Source organism: Xiphophorus maculatus, chromosome 8 (assembly GCF_002775205.1).
Source record: "Xiphophorus maculatus strain JP 163 A chromosome 8, X_maculatus-5.0-male, whole genome shotgun sequence".
NCBI classification, from domain to species: domain Eukaryota; kingdom Metazoa; phylum Chordata; class Actinopteri; order Cyprinodontiformes; family Poeciliidae; genus Xiphophorus; species Xiphophorus maculatus.
Genome location: NC_036450.1, coordinates 17,446,384 through 17,460,897, shown reverse-complemented (window position 1 = coordinate 17,460,897; position 14,514 = coordinate 17,446,384). Strand labels below are relative to the sequence as shown.

Here is a 14,514-nt window from a genome sequence, read left to right as displayed (position 1 = left end):
AAAACATAACTTCTAACTACTTTACTTTCCAGATAGATAGATGGATTACAGTAAACTGTCCTGTATCCACATCATTTAGAGCATTGGTAAAATGTACAGGGCATTAACACATTTCCACATTTTGTCATGTGTTACAAATAATGAAGTGTACAAATAATGAGGTATACAAAAAAATCAAGTTTAATTGGGATTTTACAAAATAGACACACATTACGTAATGCATAATTACAAAATCTAAGTCAAATTCAAAATTTGCCCTCAGCAAATTCAGCTGTTCTCCTTCAACTGTCTGACACTCATCAGTAGCTTCAGGCTTCAGATTGTCACCATCACTTGTCTCACCAATCAGTTTGTATACAAGAGCATCACATGGGTAAATGTATGAATAGTGCTGTATATATGATGTATACATGTACATATAATCAAACAACTGCCAATTTCTCAAATTTTTCAATCCAGTTCAGATTGGTCCTGGTGTATGATCAGAAATGTTATTATTGTCCTTTGTTAATGTGTCATGTGACACTTCTTTCATTACCTTGAACTAGTGGCTATGAATTAGTCTTTTCTGAAGAAAGACTATCATTCCGTTTGCATCATTATTTTTAAAAAGACAGACATTCAGGACTGATAAACACTTCAAAACATAAAGTATAATGCTGCTTCCAACTAAATTGTATTTAAAGGTGGACTCGTGTGTAAATGCTATTCACAGTGTTTTTTTTAATTATCCATGTTCAATGGTATCTTTTCTGTTTTTTCTTACCTTACGGTCTGAAATTAAAATTGATTTTTGTAGATTTTTTTTTAATAATATACACATCACAGAACAGGTATTACTTTTCAAAGGGTTATTATGAAACAAAACTTGAAATAAAAATAAAAACCAAAATGATTATTCAGCCCTTGAATCATTTTTACACCCTCCATTTTGTGAAAGAATTTTACAATAACACTCCCATTTTTCCCAGTGAGGTTACTGTTAATTGTGTCCTTCTCCAATGTAACTTATTGACTTGATGCACACACTGCATATCTTTTAAGTGATATTTTAAATGCTCCAAAAGATCTCCAGTACAAGTAACCAGACACTAAAACAAGTTTTCCACAAGAATCTGGTTTTACCAGATTCCATTTTGACAATCTAATTAAAAACTGTCTGCAAAGGATGTGCTGCTGCAATATTTGAATTGTATTCCTGATACAACCAAAATAAAATTTTTGCACCAATCTTAGATTATTTAAATAAAATCTCATTTTTTAATAACGCAAAGATACATTGTGTTATCTAAAGAAATTGAATTGATCACAAATGAAAAATGTTAAGATAAAAAAATTGTAAACTAATCCGATTAAAAGCCAGAGTCTTTATTCTAAATTTATTTTTTGACATTTAGTATGACAGATTCAACAAAAGACTTCATTGAAAGCAGAATGTATATAATGTATAGTCAGTGAAAAATATATTTATATGTTTAGTACAGAACATTTAGTGTATTAAGAGCTTAACAGTAGCTTTTAAAATGTTCCCGTTTTAGGGGCTACAAAATTTAGAAGTACCAAAGAGTAATATTTGAACCATTATTAAGGATAAAAAGATTATTCGCTTTTTTAGTTGGTTTTTTTTTGTGGTTCTGGGCTCGCCTCTGAGTCATCTGACCTTTTATCAAACTTTCATCTTTTCTCCATGTAGTTGTGGACAGATTTGTTAAAAACCGCCAGGAAGAAATCTGCATCTTCCTTTGTGATGCACATGGGGGGTTTGATGCGGAAGATCTTCAACAGAACAACAACAAATACATAAGTAAATACAACAAATATTCGTACCTGTGCAAAAATACAGACAATTACAGACAGAAAATGACAAATAATGCAGTGCTCTGACTGAAGTAGTGATTCAAAGGCAGTTCTTCTGGTTCTGTGTTTTAACTGAGAAAATAAAACATAGTCATTTGGAATGTAATGTTTCTCCTTCTCAGTTTGTCCTTCATCTTGTGACACTTTGGTTTTGTTGTTTTTGGATCAATCTGGTTTTAGTTTGGGGATCTGTCTCTCCTTGAACACTGTGCACCTTTTTGTTGGTTTCTGGATTCAGTCTCATTTTGGGTTGTGAACTGTTCCTGGTTTGTGTATAGAGTCACGGTTTATTTTAAAGCCACTAACATTTTGTCCTCTAATCTTTGTAACCTTTGGAACATACATACCAGATAAATTAAGGCCTGCTAATCTGTAAAAAGATCCTTTGTGTTGATAATTGAGGTTTTTGCATTTGTATAATAACAAGGGGTGCCCATTTAGACTGCCCGGCCAAAAAAAAGCTCATATGCTAATAGTAATATTAGCATATGAGCTAATATACTATCCATATATTGGATCGCCTTTGGTTTTGATACATCATACATTTGCTTTGGCATTGTTTTGATAAGCATCTGCGATGTCACAATATTTATTTCCATCCAGTGTTGCTTTAAATTTTCACATTTTAAATGTCAACACTTCTGACCTTTCTTAAACAGACTAGCATCTTTTCCACAACCGCAGGACGTGTCTTTCCACGTGGTTGTTTAAGAAATGAGAAGCTACTTGTTGCATCAGCTGGGCTCAAATAACTTGCTGCCAGCTAGAAGACAAGTCGTTCAAGCAGTAACTATCCAATAGGAAGCTCATGATTATTTACTCAGTTAAATTCAGGTGGTTACGTTTTTTAGGCAAGGAAGTGTTTAATCTTTTTTTATTTTTATTGCGCTCATTTTCCCAGGGCTCTGTGTATTCATTCTGTTTATTGATTAGCGTCTTTCAGCATCTCCTGTCCCCACCTGCATCACAGCTGCCATGTCTTCTGTAATTTAACTGATCTGTGAAGTTTTCCAATAGTCACTCTTCCTCATACAGTTGTTTTCCTCATCCTTTGCTTGAATTTACTGCTTTTTTGCCTTGTCCCTGGTTCCCCCTGAGCTTTTCCCTCTGTACTTCAGTTCAACAAGTTCCTGATCAATAATGAAAAACCTATCTGTAGCTACTCCACCATCCTCCATTTGGTTTCTCCAAACAACTTTTAAAATAGCATAGCCTCTTCATGTTATATACCATGTCTAACCTCACTTACATCTTTGGGTGTGCATTAAGATAAGAGCAAAGAAACAGATGACATATAAGCAATAAAAGAAGGGTTTTATCTGGCATTTGAGATGCCAGATAAAATGCCATTTTTAAAATGGCATTTAAAAAAGCCATTTTTAAATGGCAATTTATGATTTATCAGACTTTTCTTGTTTCACTAATCTCTTTTCTTTTGACATTTGTTTTTTTTAATTATTATTATTGATCTTAAATGCATTGAAATACATTGGAATATATATATTATTTTGAAACTCAATAAAACTTAATATTTCAAACATTTCTGGACATGTTCAATATCAAGGCATAAAAAATCGGCCTAATGTAAAGTAAGTCTGAAAAGCTAATATGAAATTAATCCTTGATATTAGTGTGACTAAATCAATAAATTAAAGGATGTTAAGCCTTGATCTTTAGCATATACTCCATGCAATTTACTTAATTTTTATGTGAGCAGGATTCATGTTACCTGTCCATAAACTCCTCCTTTGCCTATGAGGACTCCCATATCTTTAACATCCTCAAAGATCTCGGCAAAGTCTTCAGGAGGCAGTGGATCTCTGCTGGTCTGGAAATGGAAGCGAAAATAACTTTGAATAGAAGAAGTAGTCCTCAGATATCTACAGATCAGCCCACAATTATTCATACACCTGCAAATTTAGGTTTAAAGTTATATTTCAATTTTACCAACATGATTCTCTAACTGAAAATAATACGCATTTTTTTAGAGGTCAGAGTCCTGACTTAAGCCTGACAGAAAATCTGTGGAGATGGTTTAGATTAGGGTGATGTCAAGGACAGAGGACTAAACATTATGTAGAAAATCTAAAGCAACATCTCAAGACATCAGCCAGTAAGTTCAAATTTGTCCTCCTAACAGATATGAATGAAAGCATACCGCCAAATTACAGCCATCACAGAGTCAACACACTGGAAGTTTTCAGAGTTTTTGCTGTCTTGTCTGTAGCAACAGGTTTAAAAATGATAATAGCAACAAACTATTATAACCAAAATGTTTCCTATTAAGATCTACTGTTAGAGAGCATTCACCGCAGATTGGTTCGCTTGGTTCACAAATACAGACGACGAACATTGCAGCCAGCTGGGACACAGCTGAACCCTGCCCCCAGGACGCATTGTGCAGAAACACATGTTATACAAACATGGGAGAAGAGGTGAGAGTCTCTTCTGTCATACACTCAGTACCTTGTCTTTGACCATTTCCACACCGATCTGAAGCCCTTTTCCACGGACGTCGCCAATGATTTCATACTTGTCTCGAAGTTTTGCCAGCTCTGTCATCAGATAGGTGCCCACATCAAGACTGTTCTTCTGTGTGCCGTCCTCTATGATTGTCTGTATGAGAAAACGCAATCGGGAATCAGACAGAGCTGCGTGCTCCAGAGAACTTGAAGATACCTTCTTTCCAAGTCAATCTTGTTGACAGGAAATTACTCACATCAAGCACTGCTGAAGCAACGGCACAGGCCACAGGATTTCCACCAAAGGTGTTAAAATGCACTCCCTTGGTAAAAGAATTAGCAATTTCTGGAGGGAAATAAAACATAAATTAACAAGCTCACACCTTTAGCCACTTCAGGTTCTACTTGATGTCAAGCATTCAGCACACTAAGCGAAAAGTATTTTTAAAAAAACCCATTTTTTTATGTTGGCTTTTGTTCCTGCTCCATTTGTTTCTTGGAAAAATCAAACATTTTGGAACAGCTGGAGGGTCTTTAAGTATGCAGAAGTTTAATTATTAACCAAGTGCCATGGAAACTAGCTTTCACAACAAATAACACAAGAAGCAACATGTGATGTGCTACCAGAAATAAGATGTGCTTGTGATTATTTTGGAAGTGTGAAGTAAATCCTGACGGCAATCAGCAAACAAGGCTACATAGATTAAAACGTGGAGAGTGAAATCGATGAACCACTGAGGTGAGGGTCCAGGCAACTTACTTCTCCAGCCCGATTTAATATAATATTTTTTTTTTCTTTTTTTGCGAGAGATTACTGAAGTCAATAAGTCTGGCAGGTTGCTAATATTGCTCCATTAATAAGGATGATATTGAAAATCTTTAATGGCTCTATGTTTTTCTCTATAACTCAAGTTCTGTGACAGCATATTCTTCATCATTCACAACAATTCATCTTCCATCTATAGACAATAGACTTACTAATGTTGCAAGTAACAAACTGGAAGTGTAAAGTGTATTTTACTGCCAGAAATAAGGCATGATTTCTGCTCTATATGTCAAATAGAACTGCTGCAGTTATTTTGACTGTAATATATAGAAATAAATCTACAAGTGTTTAAACTAAATAGATGTGTATGATTTACTGTCTCAGGCAACAAACAAAATCTGTGAATCCTCATAATGTTAAAAAAAAAACCCAATGATAACTTAAGATCACCCCTTGCTGTTGATAAATGATAAATGTATACATATATTTTCTCACCTGGTGTTGTAACAACAGCTCCCATAGGGAATCCATTACCAATGCCCTTTGCCATTGTAACCATGTCAGGGATGACATCATGTCCTTGGAAACCCCAGAAGTGGCTTCCAGTTCGTCCAAATCCAGTTTGAACCTGCCACGGTGCAGTAAGAGACAATATGGGGATTCATCAGCACCTTGCAATGTGGTGATTGCTTTTGGTGATTCCTTCCTCCCAGGTACATAACAGTGTTGTCAATGAGTAATTTACCCACGTATGCAGATACATGCCATTTCCATTTTAATGTCTTTCCTTCAACAAGCAGAAGGAAAACTCCACCCAAACAGTAATTTTCTTTATTATTAGCAGTAGGTAATTAGCTTTGCTCTAGTTATTTTTCTAACTGAAATGCAAAATGGACTTTATCGAATAATCAAACACAGTAGTTGATTCTGAAATAAAAGCACAGAATATATCAAACTGAGCTTAGCTCTAATGTGTGACTTATCAATTGATACAGTTTTCCAGGTGTAGCACATATTTATGCCTCTGATTTTCAGACAGAGATAACCGGGGTAAATACAAACGTTTGCAAATGATGATTTTATCTATGAAGGCAAAGTGTTCAACCGCCCTTGTACAATAATGAATTGCATTTAACTTAATTTCTTTCTAGAGTTGAGCTTAATTCACAAACCACGCCAGAACTTGTAAGTACAGCCAGCACAGTATTCTTTGTCAGAATTGTTCATAAACCTACAGAAAATCAGTTAATCTCATGTCACATGTAGCTCAATGTGGGTAAAACATACTGTATCTCTCTGTTTTTCTGGATGAGTTACCGTTGTCTCAGGAGAATTGTAAGCCTTCAGTTTATGACCTTAAGCTGAAGGGAACATGCTTTATGCAGTCAGACAATAACCTGAAGCACGCCAGTTTTGAATGGCTAACAAAAAAAAAAACGAAATTATTTTGGAGTGGCCTTCTCAAAGTCCACTGTAACTGAGATACGGAGGCACAAAATTAAACTTTCTTTCATGCTCGAGAGCTTTCGGATGTGATTGAATTGCAGCAATTATTCAAAGCATGGAGGGCCAAAGTTTCTCCTCGGTGGCATAAAACATTCATTGCCAGTTATTACAAATAGATGGAGGCAAAACCAGTTTTCAGGTTAAAAAGAAATTGTCCTTTCAGTTGGTTTGCATGTTTTTTTCTCTTTTTCTCTTTCTTCACCATTTGAAAACCACATTTTGTATTTACTCAGGGTATAAGGTAAAAATAAGTTTTATCTGAAACATTATTTTTCACAATATAATTACAGTTTCATTAATTATATATGTGTATATAATTACACATTATAATTATGATGTTTTATGATAATAATGAAATTATAACTGAATTTCATTCAGTTTCATGAATGACATTTCATGATGTTAAACCCTTAAAAAAACATTTATTGGCTGTATAAAACTTTTGGTAATGCCATTCTACAGAAGTGACCGTGCAGATGATGAAAAACCTCAAACGTTTACTGATACTCTTAATAGCTCTTGGTCTCTAAATAAAATATATATACATATATATAACAGACCTCATCAGCAATGCAGATCCCTCCTCTCTCTCTTACAAGCTTGAAAGCGTCCTTGAGGTAGTTTTTAGGATACTGAACAGCTCCTCCAACTCCCTAAATGAACCAGACATATTCGCAAAAACATGGAACATATATGTGGAAAAAGATAGAAGAATTATATCAGAAATGTCTTAATTTTTGATAAATATATTTAATCACCATGCATGTTTATCTACCTATACATTAAAGTATAGGTGACTAAATTATTTAAAAGATTTCAAGTCAAAATTAAAACTACTGGAAAAAAACACTTTGATATGAGCATTATTTGTAATATCATCACTGTATGATTTCTTGAAACGTAAAACACCTGAATAGGTTCTGCGAAGAAAGCAGCAATTCTAGGAGGGACGCTTGTAGCTAATGTCTCTTTAAGTTGTCTGATGTATTGCTCATTCGCTGCGCAGTGACCTGTATAATAAAAACATAGAAAAATGCTGAGCGGTCATGTAACAGGATAGAAACAACTAGAACACGTTCAACGTCTCTCCCACCTGATTGGAACTGTTTTACTTTAGTCCCAGAGAACAGATTATTTTAAAAAGAATATTTCTTAAAATTAGTTTTTCTCTGACGTATTTTCTACAACAGCGTCTAAAAGTCACAGTAGATGCCTCGTGTCAGAATGAACCTTGCAAAGAGGCAAACTTTTCACCCTGGTTAAAATTAAGCCAATGATCAACAGGAGGAGACTTTGAACTTTACTCTGCTCATTCAGCACTTATTCTCGTCTCCTCACATCTCATTTTTAGGAGTTCAGCATTTTTACTTTTACAAGTTTCATTTATTAAATTGAAGATATTTTAGACTGGTTTGAACAATAAGTAAGAACTGCTAACAACATAGCATAATAATGTCTGGTGCCATTGGGAGTTGTACAAATATTAAAAGGCTAAGCAAACACTCTAGATCCAAAACATCAAACATTATTTTTTTTTTTAACAAAACATGGCTGGATGATATTATATGATTTCTTTTTCCTGTTAATGAGAACTGAGTCTTGTGTGGCCATGTCTGTGTACCTTGAGCACAGCTACAGTCTCTGGTAGTCTGCACAGGTGAGTCCCTGCAGTGCCTTCCTCCCCAAGGACCTCTGAACACATCCGGACACATCGTCTGTTTAATTGGCAGAAAGCAACACAGCGGGGTTGAAGTGACAAAAACAGAAATTCTTACATAACAAAGCAGCAGAAAAAAATGTTTTAACTAGAAAACTGCAAGAGTATTAATTAGGTCAATATTCTGAATGCTGCAATTGTGCAATAAATAACAAACAAATATTAAAAATGAAATGCGATTATATTCATTAATGTTTAACATGTTTGAATAATAAAAGCTGAAATAAATGTAAAATATACACTTCTTTGTGAGTACATCTCAGTACATTAAAAACGTTCCAGGGCTGCTTTGTTTCTTCAAGACATGGACAAAATGACATAATTTAGCAACGATGTATACCGCTTTTGTTCCAGAATATCCTGAAGGACAGTAGCCATCACTTCTTGATATTCAGCTCACCTGATTTGGGTTATGAAACACGATAGGGATCTAAAACTAAGAATTAAGTCCACCTCAGAATGTTACCAAAAATAAATGAAGGTTTTGGAGTGGCTTAAATTGAAAAACAATGCTTGCAAAATCCCTAAAATGTGTCTGTTTCAGAAAATGCTTCCAAAGAAGAGTTCATCACAATTCCTCTTCCGTAATGTAAAATACTTGTCACCAGTAACTGCTTGCCAGTGTGGCACAGTTTTTGGTTTGTTTGTTTGTTTGTTTTTTGCCAGTTGTTTGTTGATTCTTGCATTGTGTGTGAATTGTGAGACAGTTATTTTTTGTTTTTGGGCATGTGCACTGACTGATGGCACCTTTTGAATTTCGTTGTTCTTGTGACAATGACAATAAAGATTTATCTTATCTTATCTTATCTTATCTTATCTTATCTTATCTTATCTTATCTACAACTAGTTTTTATGCCCTATAAACCTGCTGGTTAGCTTTTAACATAGAGCCAATTTCTTTAATAGCATTTTCTATTTTCGTAGGTTTTCATTGTCTGATAATAAAAAGTGTTTCAAACAAAGTGTTTAAAGAAAGAAATTTTCAAACACTGTGACCCACTGTGTGAAATAAATTGGTATTTTTCACTTTTTCAATTGAATTACTGAAATAAATAAACTTTTCAATGTATGGAGATGTACCTATTTATCATTTCTATTTCATGGACGAGACTAAATGAAATCCTCTACCACACCAGCATGTTTCAGTTAGGCACTGATGTTCCCACACTTTAGCTCTCTACAAGAATAGCAACTTGAAATGATTCCTTGCCAACGCTATTTTATCAACTTATATTAGAGGGTATGTTGTTTACAATAAAACAATACAGTCTTATTAAAACATAAAGGTGTACAATAAATACACCATCACAAATCATGAAAGCATTGCCACAGGAAGGACAGAACTGTGAATGCATGACTGCTTTTCTTTAGACATAATGCTGTTCTACATACATTTGTACAACCTAAACCGTTGGCAACAGGGTATTTGTACGCTGCATTGGATGTCAGACCCATGGCCATCGGGCTGCCACCATGATATGATCCTCTGAAAAACACACAACAACTATGAGCACTTTGTACTGTACATGTTTATCTCAAGGAAATATTCTTGCTAATTTAGCAATCCTCACAGACAAGAAACAAAATGAGAAAAATGTCTCCTTGCTCTCTTCCAATTTGGTGCAAATATGTTAAAAGTTTTTAAGAATTCCTTGGTAATATTTTTTTTTACTATTGGATATTTCTATTCTAACAAAATGTAGAAAAAAGAAAATGTTGGACCTGAAAGTGATTATGTCAAAATTTCCAGTGTAGAGACGAGCCATGAACATCGCAAGGTCGTTTGCTTCAGAGCCGCTGTTTGTCAGAAAAACCACCTGCCCAAGGAAATAGACCAGCGTACATTTTAACTACAGCATAAATATACATAGCCACGACTAGTCTAAAAATACACCACCCTACCTTAAGAGGATCAGGCAAAAAGGAGGCAAGTTTCTCGCAGTACTCTTGGAGAGTAGGGTAGACGTAAATGAAAGTAGTATGCCAAAGTTTTTTCAGCTGTTTTTCAGCAGCAGCAGTTACCTTCCTACACACACAGACATCAACAATTAGCTATGAATACACTAAAAAGTGAACATACAAAAACATAATTCCTGCTTCACATAAACACACAAAAGGACCTTACGGGTGGCAGTGGCCCACACTGACAGTGGCCACACCAGCAAACAGATCCAGATATCTGGTCCCATCCACATCCCACAGATACTGCATGTACCCCTGATGGATGAACACTGGTTTCTTGTAGTATGTAACTTTCATGGTCATGGGGTTGCAGTTCTGTTTGCGGACCTCTATCATTCTTGCTTTTGACATTCCCTGGAGAGGCACATGGTGTAAATATTGTGTAGAAATATTGTATTTCATTTTATTTGATTTGTTCTTGGATTTTCAAAGTACAAGGCAGTGTGTGCATATCAGTGGCACTTGAGACTGGAGGTGTGAATGTAACATTTTTTTTGTTTTTCCATGAAACGATTTAGTCAGTTAGACAGTTAACTTAATTCTTACATAATACAAGACAGAACTTGTCTTTCAACCTTAGATCAAAGTCTAAGGTTGATCTATTGTGTGTCTACAGATTTTGGCTCGTACCTTATATTCCTCTGGAGTGAAACTGCAAGAAGGCATCTCTGGTATATCTGTGCGAGAGAATCTCAAGTCTGATTTCTGACATGATGCACCTGTAAAATAAAAGTTAATGAACTTAATATATTCTATTAAGTTACAACCACAAACTACAATGTATACTATTGTGGTTTTGCAATATGGGGGATATGGATGAAAAAGGATTTCATGTCAGTCAATATTGATAATTATTTATTTGGTTTTTTGTTTGAAATACTGGCAAACTGGTGATGTGGTCTTTCCTGTTTTATCCACAGTTTCTTCTCAAGGTGTTGTACAGATTTTCTCCCTTTATTTCTTGGCTTTTCTCTTTTTTTCATTAGATGTGAGGCATGATGGTGCAACCTTAAACTGCTGCTGCATAAGTTACTCAATAGGTTGTTGCTTGCTTACCAAAGAGTGAGTCAGGGAGTTGTTGCCACCTTGTTTAGCTGTCCCTGAGAGGTAGAGGATGACAGCCTCTATTCTGCCTACATCTCCCAAAATGCTGTGCAGTTTTTGATAGAGTTCAGTGAAATAATGAAACATTGCATTGGACGTATTTTCTACAGATACTAATAATCATATGCATATCACATGTTTTTTTTATTTATTACCCAGCCCTAGTAATAAGCCAATACAAAGTAAGGAGGAAGGGAAAGAACATGTGGTTTCTAAAATGTTTTGAAAATAAAAATGTTTGATTTTTGTTTATTCAGTGCCAGAATGCCAGAATTGTGCAGTACCAGACAAATGCTTGTTTTAGGTCAACAAATTGTTCCAGTTGAGCTGTAGATCAACATTGGATTAAATGTTACTATGTTCAACTGAATATAGCGGCATAATTAGCTATTTTAGATAGAGGATGCACTCCCTTGATTTTAGGTGCGTACGATTGAATTTTTATCTGCTTATGATGACAGTCGAGTTCTAGTGATTCAAATAACAAAAAGGATAAACAGAGTAAAGCTTGACACGTGTGCTCTCTGCATAGTATAACATAAACTAGAAAATTCCTGAAGAAATTTAACCGGGACCTGCCAAAGTGTGCCCGTCGGTTTGGACCCAGCGTTCTGATGCTAGAAATTAGCATCAATGCTAAAGAAAGCTGCAATGTAATCAATAGCATGTGGAGAATCACAAGAATGTTAAGTAAGCTGGACGTTCACCATTGAGTATGATAAAGTAAGTGTATCAGCTAAAATTAGCAAAAATGCTAATGTTAGCGTGATTGCTGTCAGTAGAATGTGGGACATCACTAGGATGTTTTCTATAATTGACTTACTCCATTCAGTATACTAAACATGGCTAATAAGTCAAATAAATAGCTAATAGCTTATTTAAGCTAAAATGCTAATGCTAATCCCTAACCTGAGAGAAAAATATAATGCAAAATAATATTATTGCACCACCTGTGGCGGTGCATTAACCTGAGGGGCATATTGAGACTTTTATTTTGAAATTTGAAGTAAGCTTCATATTAAATGCCCACACTCTTCCATTGTGTAACAGTGTTTTGGATAAAAAAGTCACATAAAGCCAAAAGGCGCAATTACATGATATAAAAATTGGCAAGGCTTTTGTCAAGTTAAACAGCAAATGGTGTATTTGTATAAGTGCAATACCATCTCCACCCAGCTGGCACATGGCTCACAGAAAATCAAGCACACCCGTCTCTCCCACTCAGGCCTTCAGGGACCTATAAAGCAACTCAGCACACCTGTGTTTGAGATAATCTCTACAAACAAAGACCTCATCTTCAAGCTCCTGCAGAAACACCACTGGTAGGAACTGAACTTTAAATCTGTATTCAGAGGACCTTGCTGGCTTTACAAAATGGATTTATGAAGTAGTTCATTTTGTTTATTTTCTTTTGATGACTTAAAAAGTAATTTGTACTTTGTGTGTTTGTAGGTTTTCAACCTGCTCAGGTGCCATGTATTGGAAAGAACAGTGATTTAAAGAAAAGAAAAGAAAAGAGAAATAAAATAAAAAGATGACACTGAGAAGAGTTGGTCCTGGATTTCTTTGATGGGAGCAAGCCTTGTCAAGTTTGGGCAGAAGCTAAGGTGTTTTGTAGAGACTAAAAACTTGACAGCTTTTATTTTTAAATTTTTGTTAAGCTTCATTTCCAAGGTGCAAACTAATCCCATGTATAACAGTGATTGGATAAAATCAGTTATATAATGCTCAAAAGAGCCATTACCTGATGTAAAAATATTCAAGGCTTTTATTTTGAATTTTTCAGTATGCTTCATTTTAAAGTTCCAAACTAATCCAATGTGTAACAGTGCTTTGGATAAAAAAAAGTCACATAAAGTACTGACTTCGCAAGTCAGTACTGCTCTCCCTATGCATTGCTATGGGCAGGCCCCAACAAGTATGGCATATTCTGTGAACAGCTGTCTGCACTGCAGCAACATTTACAAAGTAGTTCGATCCGGATTTGATAAGTTTCCACGTTAACTCACCGCTCGCCAGGTGGATTTTAGCCGAAAATTGGGGCCGATAGCCGGTATGTCCCGTAAAAACTGCCCATCGGCCACTCGCACAGGATACAACTTTCAGCATGTTGAACAGGCACCAGAGGATGTAGTCCGTTCAACTTTGCGCAGACCACGGTACTTGTGTTTTTTGTTTGTTTTCTCTATCTCTCTTCACGGTAGGCGTAGACTGGCTCCGCTTCGCTAATGGTCCTTTCGTCTTCCAACTTACTGAGAGGTGTTGGCGTGCAGCAGCGCAGCAGAAAATCCTGTAAACCACCCAGGTTGGCCCCCATTCCCACTTGATCAAACCCAACAAGTAGACTCGTGTAAAGACTTCACATTAAAAAAGTAATTACAAAAATATAAATTATAATAACTTACTTTTAACAAAACTTAAAATGAACAGTTCTCCACATCCATTTTTTTCTATATCAAACGTATAAAATCCAAACTGACATTATACACTGTATATCTTTTAGTTCAGGGTAAAGTATTGACACTTTACTATTTATTGTACATTCGCTTGACCTGCAAATGACACAAGTTAAGCTTATAGAGAATAACAGACATTTGTTACTTCATTAAACAGCTGACTCTGCAATGCATTTTCTCTGATTAATCTCACTCACTAAGAATAAGACTTGTATTTTAGACATTGAATTAAGTGAGTAAATAATAATAACTATAAGAAATACTTCAATGTCAAAATGTTTTTCAAAAAGGTGTTGCGTCTGACTTAAACGCACCAACAGTAGGTGAAACAATAGTTAGACTCCAACTATTCAGCCAAAATTAATCAAGAAGTTTGCTGACTTTTACAAAAAGTAATGTAATCAAGAACAGAACAGATGTATGCATAAAGCATATTAAGAGTTGTGCAAGTATCGGTTATTTTTTATTAAAATTGTTAATCTCTTTAGTTAATTAATTCCACCTGTAAAAAGGAGTGGTTAAAAAAGATAAATCACATCTAAATCTGAAAAATATATAATTACAAAAAAATGCTAAGCAACCACTCTTTTCTCTATAATTATATAATTTGACAGTAATTTAAAAAACTGTATGTAACACATCTTCATGTTAGTATAAAGGTAAAGAGGGATTAAACCACATACT

General features: G+C 35.1%; 1 protein-coding gene across 1 annotated transcript; it reads right to left on the bottom strand.

The window, feature by feature from the left end:
- Positions 1-157: 157 nt before the first annotated feature.
- Positions 158-13,558, bottom strand: agxt2 (alanine--glyoxylate aminotransferase 2). Its single transcript, XM_014468649.2, has 14 exons — positions 13,384-13,558; positions 10,901-10,989; positions 10,434-10,624; positions 10,211-10,334; positions 10,031-10,125; positions 9,701-9,794; positions 8,213-8,306; positions 7,501-7,601; positions 7,152-7,244; positions 5,581-5,713; positions 4,577-4,665; positions 4,324-4,473; positions 3,587-3,685; positions 158-1,776 (listed from the first exon to the last, which is right to left on the bottom strand). The coding sequence occupies exons 1-14, from the start codon at positions 13,481-13,483 to the stop codon at positions 1,675-1,677; spliced, it is 1,554 nt and encodes a 517-aa protein (XP_014324135.1). The 5' UTR covers positions 13,484-13,558; the 3' UTR covers positions 158-1,674.
- Between the last annotated feature and the right edge of the window lie 956 nt (positions 13,559-14,514).

Bases quoted from the DNA above. Each gene is read 5' to 3' on its own strand.
- agxt2 (XM_014468649.2), bottom strand. From the start codon at position 13,483: ATGCTGAAAGTTGTATCCTGTGCGAGTGGCCGATGGGCAGTTTTTACG. The intron at 10,126-10,210 runs GTAGGGTGGTGT...TTCCTTGGGCAG, and splicing joins TTTTGCCTGATCCTCTTAAG to GTGGTTTTTCTGACAAACAG. The intron at 1,777-3,586 runs GTAACATGAATC...GTTCTGTTGAAG, and splicing joins AAGGAGGAGTTTATGGACAG to ATCTTCCGCATCAAACCCCC.